Genomic DNA, 27,392 nt, shown 5'->3' with positions numbered 1-27,392 from the left:
ACATACATACATCAATTGTCTTTCTACTAATATAAGACATCTGACATTCATGTGAGTTAATGTAATGAGTTCACCTGCATCAACACCTCAACAGTTAATTAAAGGTAACACATCCTCACACAACTCACCTCACTTCTTTCACTACCCCTCACACCCCAGACCCTCTCACTACACCTCACCACCTCACACTTTCACTACCTCATACCCCACCCCTCTTTTAGCGGCGATGTGATACACTTTTAGACGACGCTTAAGGAAAAAGTGTGATGGTGTGATGGTAAGTGAAGATAACAGAAAATAATACAAAACACGAAATGTCTAGTGTGAGTGAGGTGTTGTGTGAGGTGTGAGTGTGTTGTGTGATGTGTGAGTGTGTTGTTCATGTGAGTGTGTTGTGTGAGTGTGTTGTGTGGGTGTGATGTGTGAGTGTGTTGTTCATGTGAGTGTGTTGTGTGAGTGTGTTGTGTGGGTGTGATGTGTGAGTGTGTTGTTCATGTGAGTGTGTTGTATCCCTTGTTATACAGGGGATAATATGCCTTGTTGACAGTACTATAGGAGATAAGAACATAAGAATGGGGGAAACTACAGCGGGCCTATTGACCCATACTGGGCAGTCCCATTTACACTCAACCCCTATTGCTCATATATCCATCCAACCTATGTTTGAAGCTATCCAGCGTATTCGAGTTAATGATGATATTTGGTAACTTGTTCCACTCGTCCACTACTCTATTTCCAAACCAATGTTCACCTATTTCGGGCCTAAATCTAAATTTGTCTAATTTAAAACCATTGTTACGAGTTCGCTCCTGGTTGGATAGTTTGAGTACCTTTGTAATGTCACTTTCTTTAGCCCTGACTTCCATTTATACACCTCGATCATGTCGCCCCTCGCTCTACGTCTCTCGAGGGAGTGCAAATTAAGAAGCTTTAGCTTGTCTCTGTACTCAAGGTTCCTAATGCATAATCCAAGTGAGGTCTCACAAGCGCAAGGTACAGTTTTAGGATGACCTCGCTCGTCTTGTAACTAACACTCCTTTGTATGAACCCAAGTACTTTATTAGCCTTGTTACGAGCAAATACACATTGTTTACTTGGCTTAAGATTCCTACTTATCATTACTCCTAAATCTTTCTCACAGTCGGATTTTTCTATGACATCGTTGTTCATCTGGTTTCTCTAATAGAACTTTGTTGACAGTAAATAGAGCTTTTTGACAGTAGTATAGGAGATAATAGAGTACTATAGGAGGAGATAAGAGAGCACTTACTGATAGTGATGAGGCCGGAGTTAAGCATGGACAGCTGGATGCGGTTGGGAATGGCGGAGAGGGACCTGGAGGAGGCGCTGAGGAACCTCTTCTTCTTGGGCTTCTCATGGCCTCTGTTTTTGGAGCGGCCCTTCCTCCCATCTCCTTTGCTTCCTGACGCAGGTACTGGGTCCTCTCCTACTACGGTAGCATCCACGACGGCGCCTCCCCCAGCAGAGGAGGAGGCGGCGCTGTTGCTGGTAGACATGGCATCTCGATCACGCATCATACCTCCTCAGCTCGGCCGGACACACACTCACACACACTTCCTTCTTCTGCAGTGCTGCACTACTACTACTACTCCACTACCGCACCAGACTGTGGCGGGGTCTCTGTAGGACACATGGACACACACACTACCCACCACCGACACGCAACACAGCTGCCACCACTTCACCTACACTCCTCCGTCGGGCACTCGGGCACGGCCACACTGGGAGGGGACGGCAGGGGGCCACACTCGGAGCACAGGGGTATGGGCACGGCTCTGAGCGCTGCCCCAGAGGTACTGCTCCGCCAGCTTACCGCGCTCCCCACACCTGCGCGGCTAAAACCGTGGCACCACCCGGGGACCACGCCAAGTATGTGCCCACAGCCGCCAGTGGCCGCCCCTGCCCGATACCCAGCACACACCTCACTGTGTTGGAGGCGACACGCTGGCCTGGGGCACCTTACCCATTTACTCTCACCCCTCCCCCCCCTCCCATAGTCACTATTATCACTTGACCCCAAACACACGATTCTCCTTCAACCCCTTCTACAGGTGTCTCCTCTCCCGGGCAAGTGTTTGTACAGAAGTCTTCCTGGCAGCGGTGGCACCTCACACTCACCTCAAGCTGCTTCCTTCATCGTCTTCAGTGTCTCGACAAATACCGGTTCAACGTCCAGTTAATACAAAATATAAACAGTTGTAACGTGGCATCTGTGTCATGTGACTGTCACCCACGTACAGTCATCGCCAGTGTGTGTTGGTCACGTCAGAGGGGTCGTAACTCCGTGTGACCAACAGAAGGTAGGAAATGAAGGGCACGGAACACGGCACGGATGAAGGGGGGGCGGGGGGAGAGGTCACGGACACGGAGGACATCAAGTACGTGGCGTGGATTAAGGCTTCAAAACGTGGGTGACAGTTCAAAGTCACGGTCAGAGTGGAGAACAAGTACACACCACACGGAGACCAGGTATAACACGACCAACGTCTCCAATGGGCACGGAGACGGGACTCAAGGCGTAGATCAGACCCCCAAGAGGGCTAGGTGGGGCAGGTGTGGACGTTGGCCAGCTCACAAACCAGGTCAGCCGTCGTTACCATCAATGGTCGTCACACACCGCCTCGCTCTCCCCGTCCTCCTGCTCCCCGTCCTCCTGCTCCCCGTCCTCTTGCTCCCCGTCCTCCTGCTCCCCGTCCTCCTCACAACTATACAATAGTGTGCTGAGCTTCCCTCCTCTGGGTTTATTTACATAGTGTTGACTTCCTCCCTCACCTTCAGCTTGGGTTGTGGTCAAAGCTTGATAGAAAGATTAAACTTTCTGCTGGTTGTCTACTTGAGCATATCTCTCCCTTACTTAAGGTACATAAGAGGCGGGTGGCAGCTAGTGTAGTGTAGGAGAAAAGTAGGTCACCTCTTCACTACAGTACACACCTTCAATCTACGGTGGTGACTCTCCATAGTTCAGCATCTACCTCACTTTTATACCTGGCCTTATATATTAAAATATTTATATATATACATATATATATATATATATATATACATATATATATATATATATATATATATATATATATATATATATATATATATATATATATATATATATATATATATATATATATATATATATATATATATATATATATACTGTATATGCTGATAACCAAAAGGAAACAAGAAAACACGAAGTTCCCAAGCACTGCATTGACTGGGATAATGCCTCCTCAATATTACCTTGTAATTCAATTGTCAGTAGGAACATTATAGAATCCAGTCTCATTAAACATACCGAATCTGTCAACATGAATTTGAGTAATGGTATGTACAAACTGGATAATTTTGTGATTGAGAAGATTTATAACCAGGTGAGAAGGTTGGGTCATCTTACCCTATGACCTGACTACGGACAGCTGCTGTGCTTAGAGATGGCATGGTCAATTTTTTTTATTAGTAAGGGTCACTGCCTTATGACCGGAACAGTGTGGACACCTGTTGTCCCCTAGGGCCTTGATCTCACACTCCTCTACTGTATATATTAACCTTGTCAAGTACTTCTTAGTCTGTACTCACCCCTCAAGATGTGAATTACACGAATGCGCTTGGGAACTTCGTGTTTTCTTGTTTCCTTGTGGTTATCAGCATATACTTGGATCACGCGCACCCACAGTGATTTACTTGCATATATATATATATATATATATATATATATATATATATATATATATATATATATATATATATATATATATATATATATATATATATATATATATATATATATATATATATATATATATATATATATATATGTATTTATTTATATATATATATTTATTTATTTATTTATTTATAGAAGCCGCTGCATGACTCAGTAACTACTGGTGGGGGCGGGGCGAGGTAGAGGAGACGAATTAATTTGGTGGCTACAAAGGTCTCCCACTGGAGGGGAACTCCCGAAGGTGTATGTGGGAGACCTGACAACTACAGCTAGCCTCCTTCGGCCGCCTCGCGGGAGCACGACCGCTCCCGCCCTTCTCCCAACATCAGAGGAACACCACGAAACACACGCAAAAAAGGATAAAGACAAAGAGGACAAGGGAGAGGACAATGAGGAATATGGTGATAGGCACCATTACCATTCTCGTGACCTCGACGTATATAAAGAGGCCCAGCAGGAGGCCCAGGTGGATCACGCACAAAATTATCCGAAAGTCAGAAGAACCATAAAAGGTTATCGTCTCGTCTCCTGAACCAGCTACAGAAGACACCATAGGAGACCTCCACAGCCGCGTCCTGGACAAGCTCTTCTCACAGCTGACTTGGTACTCCGGCAACTGAACAATGCTCGAGATTTTTGAAACAGGAGTTGTATCTTTAAGTTCCACCTTGACACTTGACAGATTAATGGATACATCAGTCTTCGTCACAATTGTTTCTCTGACGGATGATGAGGACTGAAGTGAGTGCAAGAAGGGGATGGCAGGGCGCGAGTCCTTGCCAGCGGTGAAGGCCTCACAGGGCCACAGCTGGTGCCGCGGAGAGCTGGGGGTGAGGTCAACCTTATGCATCCACCTGCCGCTAGGCTCTTATTGTCTACACAACACAACCTTGCCTCTTCATCAACACAACAACCAGTCTGATCACACACACAGGTGGTCTACGGCTCGTGGCGACACAATGTTAATCTTCTACCTCTACAAAGACCTTGTTAAAAGTCAGATAAACTCATCAATTAAGTTCACATCCCAGACGTCCTTGTAGAGTAGCCTCTGAGCGACACGTGAGGTGTGCCGCCTCCCGTCACAGTGAGGTGAACAACACTCAAGACGACCGTCCCACCATGAGCCACGACGATGAACAAAGTCTCTCCATCCCAGGGTGAGTCAAGGGATTATCTTAATAACTTATCTTAATAACTTTCTTCAGTCATTATTCACTCACTTGTTATCTTTACTCATAACTGGAAAAAAGAAATGACAAAAAATACCCAACATACAATACCTTTTTCTCTTAATTTCACGAAAGTTTTTATCAATCAAACGATATTTTTTTACAAGAGTATTATTAACTTCCATACGACCATAAAACTTGATAATACTTTTAACACGTGAAGTGGTTTATTATTCACGAGCCTTATAAGTTATGGTGACCCTGACATAGTGACCCACACTCTAAGTGACCCTTACGTTGAATGACCTCATTACTGACCTCCTACGACAAACAGATAAACACAGGTCACACACACACGCGAGTTTCCATTCAATAATAATAATAATAATAATAATAATAATGCGTGAGTATTAAATGAATGTATGTATGTATGTATGAATGTATGTATGTATGTGTGTATGCAAACCCTACTACAGACACAATACTTAACAACTTCTCACTATAACCTCAGGTTTTATAAAGCCAATAAATATATAAGAAAACTATAACACATTTTTGGTCATATACTCAAGGTGTATAATCCTTTGTCTCTCTTAATTAACCTGTTCAATACCTATACATCAACTACACTACTTCAATAATAAGAATAACGTTATACAGAATATGTGTGTTATGTATTTTTAGCGTATGTTCAGGTTTATTGACTACGGTAGTGCCAGGGCGCCATTTGCCTGACGGACATACGGACACCCTGAAAATATCTCGGGAGTTATGACCCCCAGAACCTCATAACCCTGACACACTCATAAAATTCCTCTCACCGAACTATACACACATACTTTACCCTTACATGCATACTCACACTTTCTCTTCACACATACGTACACCATGTAAGTAGGAAATACATTATTAATATTATTATTATTATTATTATTACTTAAACTCAAGTAAGACATCACGACCTGCATCGTGTGTGTGTGTGTGTGTGTGTGTGTGTGTGTGTGTGTGTGTGTGTCCAGGAATGATCGACAACTCAAAAATATCAGGTGTGCGAAAGTTTTACTGCTTGGCCAACTACTACTCCCCTTGGCCAGGTAGACGGGCATCAAGGGCCACTCTCTCCCTCTAACCCTTGGCCAGGTGGACGGGCATCAAGGGCCACTCTCTTCCTTTAACCCTTGGGCCACTCTCTCCCTCTAACCCTTGGCCAGGTGGACGGGCATCAAGGGCCACTCTCTTCCTTTAACCCAATTTTGTCCTCAGATATGACCCCCAGACACACCTTCCTGTACCTTATATATAGCTTCACCTTCTTCGTCTTCTCCATTTCCTGTTCATTTTCCTCCTACTTCTTCTATTCCTTCTCCTACTCTTCCTTTTCCTCCTCCTCCTCCTCCTCTTCGTTCCCCTCGTACTACTTCTATTCCTTCTCCAATACTAATGTTCCTCCTTCTTTTCCTTCTTGTCCTTCTCCTATTTCTTATATTTCTCCTCCTCTTACTGCTTCTCCCTCACCTCCTTCGCCTCCTCCTCCTACCCCCCTTCTTCCTCATCCTTCTCCTCAAGCCAATTTGATTCTCGAGAAAATATCACCAGAAATTTGTTGTTGCTTTCGTTCCATGAGAAAAAATAAATAAATAAATAAATAAATATATATATTACTGTCTTATAAACACTCGGCCACTGTAACACCTCCCATACCTGATAATTAATTGAAAAGTTATCTTGCATATACAGACACACAAACAACACATACGCACACACACACACACAGACACAAACACACAAAGATTCGGACACAGAACACACATAAACACACACACACAAACACATTCACACAGCACTGGACCTGGCCTCACCCCACCTAACCTAACCAAACCTAACTGGTCATAGTCGAGATTACTAAGAACACAAGGTCAAGCTGGGTCAAGGTTAAGGTCCTTGATGCAAATTGTAAAATAATTTCCTTTATCCAAATTACCTTGAAAATTTATTCCATTTTATGCAGGTCATCATTTCATCTTTTTTCACATTATTTTCTTATTCATTTAAAAGAGATTTATTGAACGTTAACGCTAACCTACGCCAGTTGGTAGTTTAACTCATAACTCTAGAACTACAACACTATAACACTCTCTAGGGTCTAACAATAACAACCCGTGCTACCTACTACAACATCATTAAATTAATAAATAACAACTTTTTTTTTTCATTTTTCAATAAGAATATTTTTGTATCTCCCTTACCTGTTCTCATCTCCCTTACCTGTTCTAATCTCCCTTACCTGTTCTAAACTCCCTTACCTGTTCTAATCTCCCTTACCTGTTCTAAACTCCCTTACCTGTTCTAATCTCTCATTCCTGTTCTAATCTCCCTTACCTGTTCTAAACTCCCTTACCTGTTCTAATCTCCCTTACCTGTAATTAAACCAGTTATATAATTATCACTATATCTAACTCTACTATAAGGCTATATAAGGCCTATGTCGCCCTAAGGGTTATATTAATGTCTTCTTTACCTCTATCATCTTACCATAATTAATCTATATAATACGTGTCACCTGTGTCACCTGTATCACCTGTATCAACCTATATCACCTGTACCACCTATATCACCTGTGCCACCTACATCACCTGTGCCACCTGTATCACCTGTGCCACCTACATCACCTGTATCACCTGTATCACCTGTGCCACCTGTATCACCTGTATCAACCTATATCACCTGTGCCACCTGTATCACCTGTATCACCAATATCCCCTTATTTCACCTGTATCCCTTATATCACCTGAACCCAAAATCAATCAGTATAACACATAAGACACATAAGATGACAGCCTAATATGTATCCAATTGTGTCTCTACCCACGAGTGATAATTCTGATCCTTTACAAAAAACAGCTTAATTGTTTGTTTTTTTTTAATAATATCTCATCCTCTTTTGTGTAAGTTAATGAGTTTTGATAATGTTAAATCTCTCTAGTGTCACCGATTTTTAATAATGTTAATCCTCACTACGTAACTGGTTTTTAATATTATTTCTCTATAATGGTACTGTTTTTAATAGTAAATTCTCTTTAATGTAACTGGTTTTTAATATTATTTCTATGGCGTAACCACAATTAAGTCCAAAGTCCACAGATAATCCCAGAACCAAGTCCTAAGTCCAAATATAACCACAATTAAGTCCAAATATAATCACAATTAAGTCCATAAGTCCACAATTAATAAAGTCCAAAGTCCATCACAGGTACAGTAAGTAAAACACTCTTTTCCACCTGTCGATTAACTAATTACCTGAGGTCTTGTGTCTCTACACCTGTCTGTTATCTCCTACACCTGTCTCTACACCTGTCTCTACACCTGTCTGTTAAGTGCTATGTCTGTCTGTTCATCTATATTACATGCCTGTGTTCTCTTGTCTGTTGTGTTAAAATGTCTGTGTACCCTGTCACTTCCGTCTCACTGTCTGTGTTGCTTTGTCTGTTGAGTATTACTGTCTAATTCCCCTGTCTGTATATAATTGTATATAATGTGTCTGTCTGTCTGTCTATGTAAGTTTTAACCCCTGTACAGGTGTCCTAATCAAAAACACCTGATATGCATGTCACTTCTCTGTCTATAGCTGTCTATTGTACACCTGTCTTAATGAATATACATGTATGTTAATTGTAAATATGTAAACTTGTCTCTATGTCATTTATCTGTCTATAGCTGTCTACTGTACGCCTGTTTATGTAAATTGTAAATATATAGATATGTTCACACTTGTCTACCTGTCGATTACCTGTCTCGTGTACACCTGTCTACGTAAATTGTAAATCCACTGATATATTCACACCTGTCTACCTGCCGCTCACCTATCATCACCTGTGTATCCTTCCGCTAATTAACATCTGTCTACCTGCCGTTCACCTGTCAATACCTGTGTATCCCTCCGCTAATTAACACCTGACTACCAGCCGTTCACCTGTCATCACCTGTGTATCCTTCCGCTAATTAACACCTGTCTACCTTCCGCTCACCTGTGTATACTTCCGCCAATTAACACCTGTCTACCTGCCACTCACCTGTGTATCCCTCCGCTAATTAACACCTGTCTACCTGCCACTCACCTGTGTATCCCTCCGCCAGGTGAGTGTTTACTAGGGAGACACATTAGTATTCAGGGACCTAACATCCATTACTGAGGACACTAACACCTGTGGTCAGCTTGTGTGTGCGTAGTCTACCTGTAATTTGATCTAGTAATTAACCTTTACCTGTTAATTACCCTGACTTACCTATTCTTTAACTTTTACTCTTATCCATTAACCTTTAACTAATAACCTTCACTTTGCCTATTAATTAATATCCAATTTACCTACTACTACTACTACTACTACTAATAATAATAATAATAATAATAATAATAATAATAATAATAATAGACGCAATTTCTCTTTGTAAATAAAAAACAAACTTTATCCATCACTAAGGTGTGTGTGTGTGTGTGTGTGTGTGTGTGTGTGTGTGTGTGTGTGTGTGTGTGTTTCTTCACGCTCAAGACATACATCAAATCTCTCTCAACTTGTATAATATATAATGTAATATACTGAAGAGATATCACCACTTAATTGCCTATAACCCTCATGATATATAGGACTGATATGGGGCTGATATAGGACTGATATAGGACTGATATAGGACTGATATAGGACTGATATAGGACTCTTATCTTTCCTTCAGTTTCTCCCATTATTTTTCCTCCTAAACACTTACACTACAGAGAACTTATTTCCTTGACTAATTTTAAATAAGAATAATTTTGTATCTTATTTATTTTGTAATTATGTATGATATGGTTTAGGTTTTTTATGCTCCAGAAAGTTTGAAAATATTGTCTTTAGTTTGGAATAAATTGAAGAGGTTTTGGTTAATTTGTTTTATTTCTCGTGTTTGTCATAATTAATGTTAGGTGGTGTGGGGGTGTGTGGGGGTATGGGTGAGGGGTGTGGGTGTGTGAGGGGTGGGAGGGGAGGTGTGTGTGTGGGGTATGGGTGAGGTGTGGGGTGAGGGTGTGGGGGTGAGGGGGTGAGGGGTGGGAAGTGGGGCTGACGGTGTGGGTGTTAGGGGTGTTAGGTGTGTGGCTGTACATGGGTGTGGGGGGGGTGGGCGGTGCAGGTGGCGTGTGGGCAGTGAGGGTGTGAGGTAGTGTAGGGTGGGTGATAGGCAGGTGGGAGATGGTATGGTGGTAAGTGGCAGTGGCGTGGGTGGCAGGCTGGGCGTGTGGGGTGATGGTGCAGGCGGGGTGGTAGTGTGTGAGAGATAGTGCAGGTGGCAGTGCGGGCGTGTGGGTGGCAGTGTGCGGGCGACAGTGCGGGCGTGTGGGTGGCAGCGTGTCTTATGTATTCATGTCAAGATGCTGTGATTCAGACAACACTGTGGAAGACCACGAGATAAATAGTTATTCTTTTTTAGGATAATTTAAGACGAATCATTTTATTTAAACATATTATTTATCAAACACAGACGGACACGACCAACACCACTTGAGACGAGGAGGGACTGCATGTGTGTATGTCCTCTCTCCTCACCTCAACACAACTGGGTCTTCAGCGGCACATAAACTATAGAGACGAGTAATAATTAACTACCCAACTACTCAATTTAAAGTCCAAAGTAGTTAATAAATAGTCCATAATGACCAAACACCATCATTCGTTTAGGTTCCTCTTATTAAAGTTTCCCAGCCAGTAGTAACGTGTTTCTTAATGTTTAGTACAGAATTATCCACTATAACTGTGTCTTAACGTTCACACAAACACCTTTATAACTCTTCCTTGGTTCAGAGAGAGAGACAGATGCTGGCCACGAGTCACTCTAATTAACATACAGTATATATCTTTTCCTTCATTAAGTTCCATTCAGGTGAAGAAAATCCCACTAATGCTTCACAGTCTCAGGGGCCTTTATCATTCACAGGTAGTGTTTCAAATATTTTCGTCTCTTTTCTCGTCTTTTCTCGTCTTTTATTCGTCTCTCACGTTGGTTTGTTCGTATGTAAGTAATTTTGTTTCATTCTGTTTCGTGTTGGATAATTGGCCGGCCGGGGTATGGTGGTCGGGTCCCAGGGTGGGTGAGAGAGAGCGAGGGAGGCTGCACGTGTCCCCTCTGTTGCCTCGCGCTGTCTGGGGGCCCACCCGGCCACCCAAGACGAGGTGGAGGGTGTTGAAGAAACTAGAAGGCAGTGGTGGTGTAGTGGAGGAGGAAGAGGTGTTGTGGTGCTGGAGGAAGTGTGGTAGTGGTGGAGTGATGGTGAAGGTGTAGTGTGGTGATGAAGAAGTAGTGGTGGTGGTGAAGGAGATATTACTATACAGGTTATCTCATCAACACCTGGTGGCTACTGAACTAATTAATCTCATTTTACCTTCACATATTGGAACAAAACTCAACACCTACTGCATTACACACCACAGAGATACGCAAAGCTTGAAACAATCCAATATGAACAGCACAGTAACTCAGGACATCACAAACACGTACAAGACTAAAACCAAACACGTACAAGGCTGAGACCAAACACGTGCCACGGACTGCTGTATGAGGGAGATAGATAAACACGTGTGGCGCTGGTGTACGTGAATGTGTGATGGTGAGGGAGAACAGTGATGCAGGGTGACGGCGCCGGGTATGAGGTGTGCCAGGCAACTGAGGCTCACTCATGCTGGTGGCACGAGGTAGACCCAGCAGGGGAGGAGGAGGAGGAGGAGATGAGAGAGGAGGAGGAGGAGGAGGAGGAAGAGAGGAGGAAGAAGTAAGTATGATCCTGCGTGGTGTGAGTTAGAGTACATCTGACGGCCAATGGTAGAGGATGGGGGTGATAGAGGTGGTGAGGGGTGCTACAAGTGGGAAGGGGAGAGAGAGAGAGAGAGAGAGAGAGAGAGGTACAAGGGTCCAGCAACAAAACAACTTATCTCTAAGAAGTTACCAAGAGGATAAAAAGCTTCCCAAGAAAAGATGGTCTTCGTGGTCTCTCTCTCTCTCTCTCTCTCTCTCTCTCTCTCTCAGGCGTCTAATATTAAGCGACATTTTTACTCATCTGTTAAATAATCAACCTAAGGACATTATTAAGTGAAAGACCATGACATTTCTTACACCTGAGCCACATCCTCTTTATCTGGTGTCACACCCTCTGTATCAGGCGTCACACCCTCTGTATCAGGCGCCACACTCTCTGTATTAGGCGCCACACCCTCTGTACCAGGCGCCACACCTCTATACCAGACACCACACTATTCTACGCGACAACAACAAAATGGCCGCCAAAGCAGCTCTGAGACTCTACCCTAGCTTAAAGAAATAAAGAAAATAAATATATCGCAAGAATCCCTTAAGAAACCTCAAGTGTCAGGTTAGGTTAGGTTAGGCTAGGCTAGGTGGGGTTGCGTTAGGTTAGGCTAGGCTAGGTGGGGTTGCGTTAGGTTAGAGCTAGGCTAGGTGGGGTTGCGTTTGGGTTAGGCTAGGCTAGGTGGGGTTGCGTTAGGTTGGAAGCTGAGGCTAGGTGGGGTTGCGTTGGGTTAGGCTAGGCTAGGTGGGGTTGCGTTAGGTTGGGCTGGGCTAGGTGGGGTTGCGTTGGGTTAGGCTAGGCTGGGTGGGGGTTGCGTTAGGTTAGGCTAGGCAAGGGTAGGGTTGCGTTGGGTTGGGAAGGCTAGGCTGGGAGTGGGAGTTGCGTTAGGTTAGGCTAGGCTAGGTGGGGTTGCGTTGGGTTAGGCTAGGCTAGGTGGGGTTGCATTGGTTGAGCTAGGCTAGGTGGGGTTGCGTTGGGTTAGGCTAGGCTAGGTGGGGAGTTACCCGTTGGGTTAAGGCTACAAGCTAGGTGGGGTTGCGTTAGGCTAGGCTAGGTGGGGTTGCGTTAGGTTAGGCTAGGCTAGGTGGGGTTGCGTTGGGTTGGGTCCGGTTAAGTTTGGTGTAAAACTCTATGGTATTACAACCCATATTTCACTACTGCCTGATGCTGGTGTTGGGTGTCTCAGGTAGGGAGGGAGAGAGGAGGGGGGAATAAAGAGGGGAAGAGGGAGAGAGGGAAGAGAGAGAGAGACCACAACACAACTGTTATAAGCTTTACCCTTTAACGTGAGATGGAGCAAGACTGTTCATGACGGCTGTTGGTTTGGTTTGGTTTGGTTAGGTTAGGTTAGGTCAGGCATATATAACACATTCATTTAAGCAATGGCACACAGTTTACATCCAAAAACAGCATCAAAACTACAATATGACTCTAACCTAACCTAACCTAACCAGGTACGAGAAGAATATTGATGCTCTAGTGGTTATAAGACTGGGGATAGAGGCAGCGGTAATAGGGCCACACACACACACACACACACACACACATTGGCTCATGATCACAAACTCAATGAAACTGACTCAAGTTGACGAGATAAGTAAGTGTGGTGGTGACGGTGTGGTGGTGACGGTGGTGGGGGGTGACGGTGTGGTGGTGACGGTGGTGGGGTGGTGGTGACGGTGGGGTGGTGACGGTGGTGGGGTGTGACGGTGGTGGGGGATTGACGGTGGTGGGGGTGACGGTGGTGGGGGGGGTTGATGGTGGTGGGGTGGTGACGGTGGTGGGGTTGACGGTGGTGGGGGGTTGACGGTGGTGCAGGGGTGACAGTGGTGGGGGTTGACGGTGGTGGGGTGGTGACGGTGGTGGGGGTGACGGTGGTGGGGGTTGACGTGGTGCAGGGGTGACGGTGGTGGGGTGGTGACGGTGGTGGGGGTTGACGGTGGTGGGGGTTGACGGTGGTGAGGGTGACGGTCAGGGGAGGGGAAGCGGTGAGGGTGGGTGGGGTGTAAGGTAAACTGTCTCTTTAGAGGAGTTATACAGTAATATTATTGAGTCACTTTCGGGTGAGAGATGATAACTCCCCTCCTTATACTCCCCATCACCCCCCATACCCTCCATCACCCCCTCTCCGTCAACCCCACTCAATCCCTCTCCTCTCACCACCACCGCCCACTCACTCCTCTAGAAGAAGTTATCGTACAGTGAGCGGCTCCTGGACCTGTTGCTTCCTCTGCCAGCCGTGTTACCTCACCTCACCTCACTTCACCCTCCCTCACCTCACTTCACCCTCCCTCACCTCACCTCACTTTACCCTCCCTCATCTCACCTCACCTCACCCACGGCCTCCTCCTACATCACTAGGAGATGAGGTTGATGTCGGGGGGGGCAGGAGGAGAGGGGAAGGGAGGGGAGGGGAGGAGGAGAGGGGAAGGGAGGGGGGGGAGGAGGAGAGGAGAGGGGAAAACAGTATTAATTCGTCAGTTTCCGCATTATTTGTCCCCAATCTGAAGGACCCGTTCACGTAATGACAAAAACAATCTCTCTCTCTCTCTCTCTCTCTCTCTCTCTCCATTAAGTAACTCTTTTATTCACAGGTTATTTACAGTGAGGTTGAGACGCTACCCTCACGTTACCCGATGCTTCAGTACTTCTCTACCTCCGCTTTATGGCCTCAAGCAACACTCACGAGGGAATACTTCAACAATATTTATGATTTGGAGTAAAATTTCTATCTGTCAAGGGGGGATATATGGTGTGGTTATGTTGATGGTGTGGCTGTGGTGTGGCGTGGAGGTGGTGAGTGTGGTTGTCGTGATAGTGTGGCGTCGTGGTGTGGAGGTGGTGATAGTGTGGTTGTGTTGATGATGTGGCTGTGGCGATGGTGATGCTGTGGCTCAACAATTAAACACTTCCTGGACGGGTCTTGTATCTCCCTCTAACCTAACCTAACCTAAAATAACCTAACCTAAACCTAAACCTAACCTAACACCCTTCAAGGACGCATTTCCCTCTCATATAGACGTTGTTTCGGTGTTTCATCTGTCATATAGTGAGTTTGTGTTTATATCCTGTATTTATGTGAGGTTTAGTGTTAATTATGTTATGTGGTGCTTAAATGATGTTTACATGTCTTATGTATACACACACACACACACACACACACAAGGCCACAGGACGAAAAATATAATAAAATAATTCTTTACAAAGCTGATTAAGTCGACGCTGGCACCCACTAGGTCACGTCTCTCTCTCTCTCTCTCTCTCTCTCTCTCTCTCTCTCTCTCTCACTCACACTTTAATATGCAGATCATTTTTACCTGTTTATTCATTTTTTATTATTAACTGCAGTAATTTTTAGGGAAGACTACAGTAAAAAAAAATCAGTTGAGGCGAGCAAAAATATATTTCATCTCTCCTCTTTTCTTGCCATATTTAACCTCATATTAGTGTGTAAATGAGGTTGGGTTGGGTATGGTATGGGTTGGGTTGGGATGGGTATGGGTTGGGTTGGGATGGGTTGGGATGGGATGGGTTGGGTTGGGTTGGGATGGGATGGGTTGGGTTGGGATGGGTTAAGTTATGTTAGGTCAGACTAAGAAACATCCAATAAATAACCAACAACAACAACTATCTTGGTTACATCACGACCAATCATCTTGTAAACATAATCTGTACCACCGACCCAGACGTTGTTAATTACCTTGACAAATAACGTCATTAATACCTGTAATTGGTGTAATTTTCATCTATTGCACAGAGGAGAAAGAGAGAGAGAGAGGGTCACGTCATTACCTAAAAACAAACTGACACCATCTCAACCGCCCCTGTACTGACATGACCACCTACCGCACCTTCCCTCACGAGAGTCTTAACGCCTCGACTCACAACAAAGATCAGCTGTTGGGTATAAATGAGACATCTTCAGGCTGTCGGTGCCCAGTAATCGAGCCCTTTGTCACCCAGCAGCTGCCAGGAAAGGGGTGTCTGTCTCTCTCTCTCTCTTTAATCTTACTTTTTTCTCCCTCTTTCTCTCTCTCTCTCTCTCTCTCTCTCTCTCTCTCTCTCATAACACAGGCACAAGATGATAAAAGGTAAAAATCGAGATAATTAAATAAGTAAATAAATAAACAGATGGTGTTTACATTACAAAGAACATGTAGTATGGAGGAGGAGGAGGAGGAGGAGGAGGACAGAAACAACAACAACAACAGGAGGACAAAATAATAACAGATGGAGGAGGAAGTGTTGAGAGGTGGGAGAAGTAAGGTGAAGGAGGAGAGAGTCTACCGCCCTGATCAAGACGAAGAGCCTCACCCACCAAACTGCAGTAGTGCCTCTGTCAACACCTCGCCTTCAGGGAGGTGCTCAAGCCAAGGGGCGGGGGCCAGGGAGGAAGGGGGTTGATTCTCGTGGGAGCAGAGGTGAGGGGGAGGGGTAGGTGAGGGGGAGGGGTAGGGGGGTAGATAGGTAGGTGTATAGAGGGAGGGAGGAGAAACGAGGGAGGGGTACAAGAGAAATATACACAGAAAGAAGGAGTAGTAGGAGAAGGAGGAAGAGGAGGTGTGTATAAAAGAGAGGTAGAGAAGAGTAACACTAAGAGGAACATTAAGGCAGGTGTACACAGGTGAGACAAGTGAGAGACAGAGAGGAACACAAAACACAGGTGTATCCAAGACCTAAATTAAAGGTATCTAGTGAAGAAGAATCAGAAAGGTCCAGCAGAAGGTAAAGGTGGGCGACCAACTCACCTGGGACGAGGGGCGCCACCTGCTGGTCACCTCGTTTACAAATGCCATTAATGCCACCACCTGAGTTACCTTTTTTCCCTTTTAAATTTTTAATCAGTGTTACTTTTTCCCTTAAGTTACGATCTTGTTACTGTTTTCCCTTTAAGTTCCTATCCCATGAAGGAAACACCTACCTACGTAACTACCTATCATACCCTTCTACGTATAGTACAAGATTGTATTACAACACCTGACACTGATCTTAATTAAACCTACACACACACACACACACACACACACACACCGCCAGCCTCAAGTATTGTCTGTTTGTCCGGGGGGAGGGAGGGGGTGACTGATTCTCCCGTGAGTATGACAGAGTTACCGCCACAGTTTGCAGGTTGAGTAAAAATGCATCAGTTTGGTGGAAAGTTGAGATGAGAGAGACTGACCAGGGCGACACTGGGAGGAGGAGGAGGAGGAAGAATGAAAAAAGGTAAAAGAGGAGGAGGAGGAGGAAGAAGAGGAGGAGGGGGAGGAAAGAAAGAGGAGGAGGAGGAGAAAGAATGAGGGGGGAATGGAAGAAGAAAAAATAGGAGAAAGGAAGAGGAGGGAGGAGGAATGAGAAGGAAGAGAAAGGTCCTAGACTAAAGCCAAAGGTCGGGGTCAGGTCCAAGATTCAAGTCCTATGTTGAGTCAGGTCCAAAATTCAAGTCCTCCTGTGAGTCAGATCCGATATTCAGGTCCTACGGTGAGTCAGGTCCAAGACTATGGCCACAGGTCGGAGTCAGGTCCAAGATTCAGGACCTACAGTGAGTCAGGTCCAAGATTCAGGTCCAAGACTGTGGCCACAGTTCGGGGTCAGGTCCAAGACTATGGCCACAGGTCGGGGTCAGGTCCAAGACTATGGCCACAGGTCGGGGTCAGGTCCAAGACTATGGCCACAGGTCGGGGTCAGGTCCAAGACTATGGCCACAGGTCGGGGTGGGGTCAGGTCGTGGGGGTAAGATATAAGGGAGAGTCATCGCTCACATCCGCTGCATCTCTAAACTTCCATTATGTAAAACTGGGCTATAACCTCATGCTGTCCTGGGGGGGCGGGGAGATGCTAGGGGCGCTGGTATAAGGGCTTGGGACTCTTATAACAACTTTTACGTTAATACTCTGACCTGAGGTAGCGTGACGCGAGAGGAAGGCCCATGGGTACATGTAATTATAGTATCAAGCATCAGGAAAGAACAACGGGAATATTGCAGGTGAATAAGAGACCCAACATACAAATACAATAGTATATTAAAACACAAAAAGGTTACTAGAATGACGTTATATGCACCAAATAGGAAATCCTTGTACTAGCCCTCAGGCTCAATTTACTTACACCACGACTGGGTGTACACACACACAATAACACACATAATCTCTCACAGCACCATTAAAACCAGTGACACTTGCCAGTACAACGCTCAACACCCCAAGAGTAATACTCAAGCGGCCGCCATGGGAGCCTCATCACCACGTGGCACCTTCCAACAAACTCGGATAATTCCCGGTGGAATCACACAACCACCCAAATAGCCCTACTGAGCTATGTACTCATCCACCAATGATGGGGGCTGGTAGTTGTTGTGGGGCTTGGTGATACGGGGTCACCACGTGGGCAGAGCGTTAGGGGAAGACTGGCCAGCTATGGGGTCCATAGGTGGTAGTGGAGCTTCTGACGGTCGGGATTCACGGAGATAACCGATTCTACTGGTCTTCATACATCTCCCCAGAGTAGTGGATGCGTCATCCACGCTACCGACACGGCCTAGGCTGCGACGGGACCTGTGGAGTGAGGATCGTGGCGCTTACTGACCGTTGAAAACGAACCGTCACCCTCCACCCCACGTCAGGTCACAGATTCCACCTACTTAACCATTTCACTGCATTACGTTACTGTACACTCTGACGTTTGAAACTGAGACTACGAACTCAGTTTCATTCCCTAATATTCTCTTTACAAACAATGCTCTGACTGAGCTATCAAAGGCAAGAATTAAATTGATCACAAAAGGTCTTGGGTGGTAATCCCGGTGAGCAGGTCCCAACACGCAGTGCCTTACTACAAACACTATGATTATCAGGGTCTCTGATATTCATAGGTGAAAAAGGAGTTACAGGTCTCGGTAGATGCAAAAGAGTTTACAAACTCGGTCAACACAAATACGACATCTGACGACGTCATCAAAGAAACAGAGAAAACGGAGGACGTTTCCACTGGGGGACTCGGAAGGTTTTGTGGACGTGTAAGCATAATATGAATCATTAGGTTTTAACAGGCTAGCCGTCATTACGATCATGACACTGGGAGCTGCTAGGACGGTACTGGGAGTTGCTAAGACGGTACTGGGAGTTGCTAGGACGGTATTGGGAGATGCTAGGAGGAACTAAAGAGACGCTAGGAGGTACTGGGAGTTGCTACGACGGTATTGGAAGTTGCTATGACGGTATTGGGAGTTGCTACGACGGTATTGGGAGTTGCTATGACGGTATTGGGAGTTGCTAGGACGGTACTGGGAGTTGCTATGGCGGTATTGGGAGTTGCTAGGAGGTAATGACAGGAAGAAAGGAAGGAAGGAAGGAACAATGAGATAGTGAGTAAGAGTAAGGAATCGGGTTGAGAACTATGGAAATGAGATGCATCGTGAGAGTGAGACTGACACCTCATTTTAACATCCAGGGAACGTGAGTGTTGTGGTGGTAGTGGTGGTTGGTGATGGTGGTGGGTGGTGGTAATGGTGGTGGTGAAGGCTGGTTATGGTGGTGGTGATGTAGATGATGGTGGTTGGTGGTGATAGTGGCGCTATCTTGCGGTTAACACTTGTACTACCCGGTGGCGCCCTCTGTAGACCCAACCCTTGTACTACTTTGTAAAACAGATCCTGAATGAGACAAGAACTAATATTAAGACAATTTCGCCTCAATATACGCAACACATAGCAACACCCCTTTAATACGCAACACACAGCAACACACCTCTAATACGCAATACACAGCAACACCCCTTTAATACACGTATACACAACAGCAAAGCGTCAATATAGGAGCAAACATGGAAAACAAATCAACACTGCGACACAGAAACACAACAGAGCAACACAGCTTCTTCAGTGAGTCCACAAGGCTATTTGAGAGAGAGAGAGAGAGAGAGAGGTGGGGGGAAATAGCAAAGAGAAAGACAGACAGACACAGACAGAACAGGCATAGTCAAGACAGAGATAGGCAGGAAAAAGAGAGACACAGACAGACAGAGAGACAGACAGACACACAACAGGCAGAGTCAACACTTACCATACATGACCTTCGAGATCTTCTTCCAGTTCATCCGCACCACGTGAGGGTTTAAGGACTGTTTCCTGCAACAAGAGACGAGAGCAATGGTCAGCAGGGTGTAGGAGCAGACAAGAAGCTTTAATACCTAACCTGACCTGACCTAACCTAACCTGACCTAACCTGTCGTAACCTTACCTAACTTAACCTAGTCTACCATAGCCTAACCTGACCTGACCTGACCTGACCTAACCTGACCTTGCCTACGATAACCTAACCTAACCTGTCCTAACCTCACCTAACCTAACCTAGTCTACCATAACATACCATAATCTAACCTAACCTGTATAGTGTCAAGGTAGAGTCATCAAGGTAAGCGTCTCACCTGAGGTACTTGATGATGGCGATGGCGAAGAGGATGGCCGAGAAGAGGACGCAGAAGAAGGCGGTCCAGGTGCCCTCGTTGGCGGCGCAGCAGTTGTACTCATGGGCCACAACCTCCGCCACCGCTGTGTGTGGGAGAGAGAGACGGTTTGAGTGTGTGTGGGTCTCTTTAGGTTTGGTTAGGTTAAGTTTAGTTAGGTCAGGTTAGGGTTTGCTTTACTAGGTTAGGTTTTGGTAGACTAGGTTAGGTTAGTTTATCTTAAGCGCTGGTGATGCTACGCCCTATTCAACAGTGCCCATTATAACAACTGTGTCGATAAACTCCCATAAACTCACTCAGATTATATTTCGTGAGGTTTTCCGAGACGAGGAGGACGGTGTCGTTATACGGGATCAGCAGAGTCGACCAATCCACCTCCTCCTCTTCTGGCCTTACTTCCATCGTCAGGTCAGTTTAATCAGGCTATCACACAGCTGCCCAACGCACTGTAATCTAATGTACGACTGACGACACACAACGCTATATAATACGGATATGGTGGATTATAGTTACTAAAACGTTCACCTGATAATAATTAATCCATTTTAAATTAATTCTTTAGTCTACTGCCGGTCACAACGAGTTCTAGCGCGTGAAAAATGCTCAATATTGCCTGATCAGATCCAGCGGGAGAGTGTGAGTTCAAGAAGGAGACCATCTAGGAACACTGAAGAAAGTAGACTAGAGTGAGCGCCGTGGGGGTGCCGCAAGTTGTGTAAGAAATTGTTATATGACGTAAGAGAGTCACTAGCTAGCCGGTACCCCCAGCGACGCGACAACCGCCTCCTTATCTCCTGCAGTCACACCTCTCTCCTGCGTCCCGCCTCACAACGCTCGTCTAGTTTACCGCATCTCCAAACATCGTGAACGTTAATATACACTATAAATTATTTTCAAACTATCGCAAGTGTCATTAAGATAATTATTTCCCAGCAATTATCTATCTGGTATTTACGAAAAGGAGAGATGTAAAGACACTGTTTGGCCTCGCGGTCTCTGGGGTACAATCACAGTCCACTTGATGCTAACATTGTGGGCGCCAACCTTGTCTTGCGTCTGATGGAGTTACCTTGGAAGTGCCTCTGTACATTACCTTACATAAACTTTCATCCTCGTGTATTCCACATTATAAATACTGATAATAACACCAAAATAGTTCGATTAATAAAACAAAATAACGTAACGTCACTATTTGCGGTTGATGACGAGTTAAGTGTCCACGCGCTACTGTACTTAACTCAGGGATGTTAGGAGACAGACCCGAGTCTCGAAAGCCTTAACTTGTTTGACCTTCATTAACTGTTATAATATATGACCAGACTTTAAATTTTATTTTTATCTCTGGATTAAATATCTGAGGAGTAAAGTGGAGGCAAGTTAGGTTAGGTTAACTTAGGTTAGGCCCGGACCTCACCTTATCACCAGATAATTCCAATACCTTTTCTTTAATGCAGTATTGTACGCAGGCGTTTTTGTGTAATAAAAGGTAATTACTATTGACCTCAGAATATATCCTAATGTCAAGTGCACATGACCGAAAAATGTCCACAATATTGGTCAGATTTAAAAAAAAAATCCGGGTCTTACAGTGCCCCCCTAACCCCCCAGTTGGAGGACACGCTGTGCTCGCCGTGTACCCACAATTTCTTGGACCCCCCTTTCTGATATTACTGGATCCGCCCCTAGACACAATTAAAACTTATATCCACATATAATCATAACCATTAATGTTGTAAACTTATGATAAACGAAAAAGCTGCCATTATGTACACATGACAATATTTAGGTACTCTCAACACCACCTCTCCCACCTGCCAACACCAAGCTCTTTCTATAATTGTTGTTATATATTTTTAAGTACAACACCAGAGTAATATAATACTTTTACACCATTACAAATTTTAGTTAAGTATCTCATCAAATGTAAACATCCATTTTCTTTAGTGAAAAAATGGAACTCAAATTTCGAGGACAGACTTAAACAGATATTATATTTTACCTATTTCATTGTATATTCTCCTTTTCTCACTGTTCTAATATAATGATTAAGACTGGGACTTACCCAGACCTATTGACAATGTGATATAGAATTATATATTAAAAAGATAAATTGTCTTACTCGATTATTTAACTTCTAGTGTAAAAAATAATACAACTTTCTTAATTGAATCTTATGTCACTTGTATCACACACACACACACGACCCAAATACTCACCCCACACCCAAGGCCATGTACTATTCAGACTCATTTAACTTTTAACTGTTCATCTGTCCATCTCAACACACCAACAAGCGTGTGGTTATGTACAGTATGGTCGACAATATATCAAGAAGCTTTCCATCTCTTCCCTCAAACATACACTACTGACTGACTTGCGGTGTGAAAAGACAGACAGACAGACAGACAGATTAGACAGACAGACAGACAGATTAGACACAAACAGATAAACGAAAGTATCACCTCGCTCAGTGCCGTTGAGTGAGTAAACGTGTTGAAATGTTTAAAGGTGAATTCATTCTTACATGACTCCTTAACTTGCGTCACTATTAAACACCTTCAGTCCCTCAACACTCCATTTTATACACACCTCACTACAAGAAACACAACTACTTACCTTTCATCACAGGTTCAGCGGCAACACAACACTACTTCACTCGACTAATTAAGACAAAACACGACTCGTGACATTGACCAGAGGCGCACTAACCTCCCACAGCCAAAATAGCATCAATTATAATGTGGCAAGACGTAATTTGTGGCGACACTTGGCGACCTCGACCGTTACCCTCTGCTTTAGTGCCCTCAGCGGCTGCGAGAGGCGCCGTGTTAGTCAGTGTCACTGGTAATAACTTCTTAATTACTGTATTTTCATAAACATCCGAGGAACGTAGTACTCCAACATTAATTAATTCTAGGAAATACTACTACTACTACTACTACTACTACTACTAATAATAATAATAATAATAATAATAATAATAATAATAATAATAATAATAATAATAATAATAATAATGCAAATCACCTGAAGATTCTGCCCCCAGCTTAGTCCACCTGAAGATTAACCACCCTGACACTACCTGTAGGTTATGATAAATTAGGTTAAATTTGGTTACCGTCGGGGTGGTTAATATTCAGGTGAAATAAGATGAGGCGAATCTCTTGGTCATAGAAGAAGCGTGTTCACTGACCACCACCACCACCACCACACTGACCACCACACTGACCACCACCACCACCACCACCACCACCACCACCACCACCACCACCACCACCACCACCACCACCACCACCCCCACCACTGACCACCACACTGACCACCACCACCACCACCACCACTGACCACACCACCACCACACTGACCACCACCACCACCACCACACACCACCACCACACTGACCACCACCACCACCACCACCACCACCACCACCACCACACCACCACCACCACCACCCCACACCACCACCACCACCACACTGACCACCACCACCACCACCACACCACACACCACCACCACCACACCACACACCACCACCACCATCTAACTTAACGTGTCTCTCACCGTCCACATGCTTTAGTTATTTCTCATTTATTTCTCAGACAGGTTATATATGTCCTTAAAGTAACCTCTACCATGAGTCCTACCATCTCACCCTCTACATGAGTCCCTTGAGTCTCTACCATAACCTCCTCATGAGTCTCTACCATAACCACTACCATGAGTCTCTACCATAACCTCTACCATGAGTCTCTACCATACCATGAGTCTCTACCATAACCTGAGTCTCTACCATAACCCCTCCAATAACTCTACCATGAGTCTCTACCATAACCTCTACCATGAGTCTCTACCATAACCTCTACCATGAGTCTCTACCATAACCTCTGCCATGAGTCTCTACCATAACCTCTACCATGAGTCTCTACCATCATCGCCGCCCTCCTCCATCACCACCCAAATATACACAAGCCACAGAAAATATCTCACCTAACCACAACACCACCCTAATGACCCCCCCCCCCCAACAGAGCTCCTCCATCACTCTCCTCATCTCCCTCCACTTGTTACCCACAAACCACCACAAACCACCTCGTTATCTGTGATTGGGTGACCAGTGACCTTGGGGAAGAGCTGCACAGCCTCACCCAAGTGTGGCCGCCTGGAGGCATCTGTCTCGGTCACCTTAGTACCGTCACCCACACGAACCCCCGAGAGATTCAGACTCGTGAACCCCGAAGCAGTAAGTTGGTGCGTTATTCTGTGCATATATGCTTCGGGTTCGTGAGTTCTGAATTTCTCGTGGGTTCGTGGTTCAGGGGGACTTTTGTGGGTGACTGGGGGGGGAGGGTTGAGATGAGAGGGGATATTATGAGAGGGGGAGATGATGAGAGGGGGGATGAGAGGGATGAGATGGAGAGGGGAGGGATGGGGAGAATATGTGAGGGAATGTGATGGGAGGGGAGGGGAGGCTTGGCGGTCAGTGTAGGAGGCTGCGGTGGTAGTGGTGGTGAAGGTGGATGGTCCAACCTAACCAAAAGACTATAGTTCAGTCATCCCGGCAGACACACAGACAGGCACTTAAGTTGTTTTACTCTGATGAACGAGTTTCACTTTTTTAAACAAGCATTACAAAGACCAAATAGCTAAATTATTGTTATTACACACACAGTCTTGGTTCGCTATATACATCTCCGCGTTTACCAATCAACAAATAAGGGGTGGAGGTTTCACATTTAACGGACCCTTGATATAACGGACTTTCCTCACCATACAGTTCGTTAAATAGAGATTCCACTGTACCCCCCCCCCTCCTCCCCTCCTACTACAAGCGTACGATTGATGAGGGCGCGTGCGGCGTGTCTCCGTAATGACGCACTTGCGGTTGATAAGGACGCCTACGGGATGTTACAGCAGTCAATGTCTTACTCAACACTGTACCTGAGGTTACCTGGTGGAGCACGACCAATCATTCAACCTGGCCATAGGATTTCTTTTAGCTGAGGTTCACTATTCTCCGATTACGTTAAATACCTTGGGATTAGTTTTCTATAAGGCTCTATGATTATATAAGGCTCCAGACACTGTGATTAATAATGCTAAGGCATGTCTCCTTAGAATATACTTAAGAGGGAAAACACTGACCTTCCGTTTCAACGAGTGATGCGCCTCCTTGAAATAATGTAAACAAACACGGACATCCGACGAACGTGAACCGCAAACAACCGCCAACCACATATTCAGTCATTACATAATAAACAGCATTAACATACGATTTTAAATGTTCTATGCATCATGAAGTGTATATAGTATGATAAAATGTCAGTTTATATTGATAATTAAACAAATTGAAAAAGAGAAAGAGAGTGTCTGAAATATTTTGCAGGACAAAAAAAGTAATTCAAATTACTACGTTTTCCTGGTCGGAGATACAGAATGAAACATGTAAAAAATACTGAATTTTCTAACAGTGTACGTTTGCATTAGGTTAGGTTAGGTTAGGTTAGGTTAGGTTAGGTTGGGTTAGGCTAGGCTAGCGTGAAGTGGTTAATCTTAAGGTTATTATAAGTCTTTAAAAAATGTTGGTCGACTTAAACCTCGGAGAAATAATGACGTGTTGACTATCTGACCTCCCTTTACTGTACCACCCAGACCAGACAGCCACACCTTGACCACATCCCTGCCTGTCTGTCCCCACCACAACCATTCATCACCACCACTACTATCACTACAACCAACACAACTACTACCACCACCATCACCACAACTACTACCACCACCATCACCACAACTACTACTACCATCATCACTGCTACCAACACTACCACCATTACTACCACCCACACCCCCTCATAACTAACACCCAGTTCACCTCATACTCTCACCCCCTCATAACTAACACCCAGTGCACCTCATACTCTCACCCCCTCATAACTAACACCCAGTTCACCTCATACTCTCACCCCCTCATAACTAACATCCAGTGCACCTCATACTCTCACCCCCTCATAACTAACACCCAGTTCACCTCATACTCTCACCCCCTCATAACTAACACCCAGTGCACCTCATACTCTCACCCCCTCATAACTAACACCCAGTTCACCTCATACTCTCACCCCCTCATAACTAACATCCAGTGCACCTCATACTCTCACCCCCTCATAACTAACACCCAGTTCACCTCATACTCTCACCCCCTCACACTAACACCCAGTGCACCTCATACTCTCACCCCCCTCATAACTAACATCCCAGTTCACCTCATACTCTCACCCCCTCATAACTAACACCCAGTGCACTCATACTCTCACCCCCCTCATAACTAACATCCAGTGCACCTCATACTCTCACCCCCACATAACTAACACCCAGTGCACCTCATACTCTCACCCCCCTCATGACTATTCCGGATACAGATGCAGTCAACAGCCACTCCGGTAGTCCATAAAACCGAGGGAAAAAAACCCACTCCCGAGTCGACTTTTCACCCGGCCGGATACTCTCTCTTGTGTCAGCTTCTCGTTGTGTGTTTTTCTCCCGCGTACACTAAGAGGTGGCTGGCGTCTCTCCAGGGGATGTTCTGCGACCACTTAAGGTGCAACACTTTACCATTAACTCAGGCCAGAAGAAACCTAACCTAACCTAATCTTAACCTAACGTAACCCAACCCACATTGCCCCTAGAACCATTTATCTTCCTCTAAATACACTCCTGGAATACCTTCTCGAACTATGGGTAATACAGTTTTGTTTATGAAATATTTATGTGATGCAGCCAGAGACTAAATGATTTCCTTTTCTTTTTTTCTGGTCACCTTGGCGGAGTCTTGAAGGCACCAGTAGGCGTTGGCTGGGTGGGTGTTGGTATAAAGCCTGGGTTGCGCGTAGGGTTGACGACACTCACTTGCCTGACGCCACAGTATGAGGATCTCCGAGGTAAGCTGCGACCTGGTGACGAGGGAGGAGCTTCATGGCCAGTGATGTTTTGTGTCGTGATGTTAAGTGACGTTTGAGTTGATATGTTATAAGTGATTTTGAAAACATCTTCTATCTCGTTACCTTAAAAGTGTTGTCTGAATTTTTAAGATTTGTTTTGGAATATTTTTAACCAACTTAAATAGTGAAAATAATTAACCGACTGAAACAACTTTTCCACTCCCCAATCCGGACCATTGGTATGATGACCTGAC

The 27,392-nt window shown here is 45.0% G+C and overlaps 2 protein-coding genes across 9 annotated transcripts in view; one reads left to right on the top strand and one right to left on the bottom strand.

The window, feature by feature from the left end:
- The window catches only part of LOC121854162 (receptor-type tyrosine-protein phosphatase kappa-like), a 122,726-nt gene extending 101,819 nt beyond the window's left edge, over nt 1–20,907 (bottom strand). For 4 of the 8 annotated variants that reach the window (XM_042348607.1, XM_042348605.1, XM_042348612.1 and 1 more), the window contains exons 1-3: nt 20,497–20,906; nt 20,162–20,285; nt 19,798–19,862 (exon numbers count right to left, since the gene is read on the bottom strand). In XM_042348607.1, the coding sequence (XP_042204541.1) occupies nt 19,798–19,862; nt 20,162–20,285; nt 20,497–20,602 (295 nt within the window). In that variant the 5' untranslated portion in view covers nt 20,603–20,906. Of the gene's footprint in view, nt 1–1,270; nt 1,943–19,797; nt 19,863–20,161; nt 20,286–20,496 lie in introns of those variants that run through there. The other 4 variants (XM_042348606.1, XM_042348610.1, XM_042348609.1 and 1 more) reach the window with 3 other exon arrangements.
- Nucleotides 20,908–27,096: 6,189 nt separating this feature from the next.
- Nucleotides 27,097–27,392, top strand: part of LOC121854158 (adhesive plaque matrix protein-like) — a 9,281-nt gene continuing 8,985 nt past the window's right edge. Inside the window, exon 1 of the mRNA XM_042348596.1 lies at nt 27,097–27,138. Coding sequence (XP_042204530.1) covers nt 27,124–27,138 — 15 coding nt within the window. The 5' untranslated portion in view covers nt 27,097–27,123. The remainder of the gene's footprint in view (nt 27,139–27,392) is intronic.

This window comes from Homarus americanus, unplaced genomic scaffold (assembly GCF_018991925.1).
Source record: "Homarus americanus isolate GMGI-L3 unplaced genomic scaffold, GMGI_Hamer_2.0 scaffold13581, whole genome shotgun sequence".
NCBI lineage: Eukaryota > Metazoa > Arthropoda > Malacostraca > Decapoda > Nephropidae > Homarus > Homarus americanus.
This window is presented reverse-complemented; position numbering and strand designations above follow the sequence as displayed.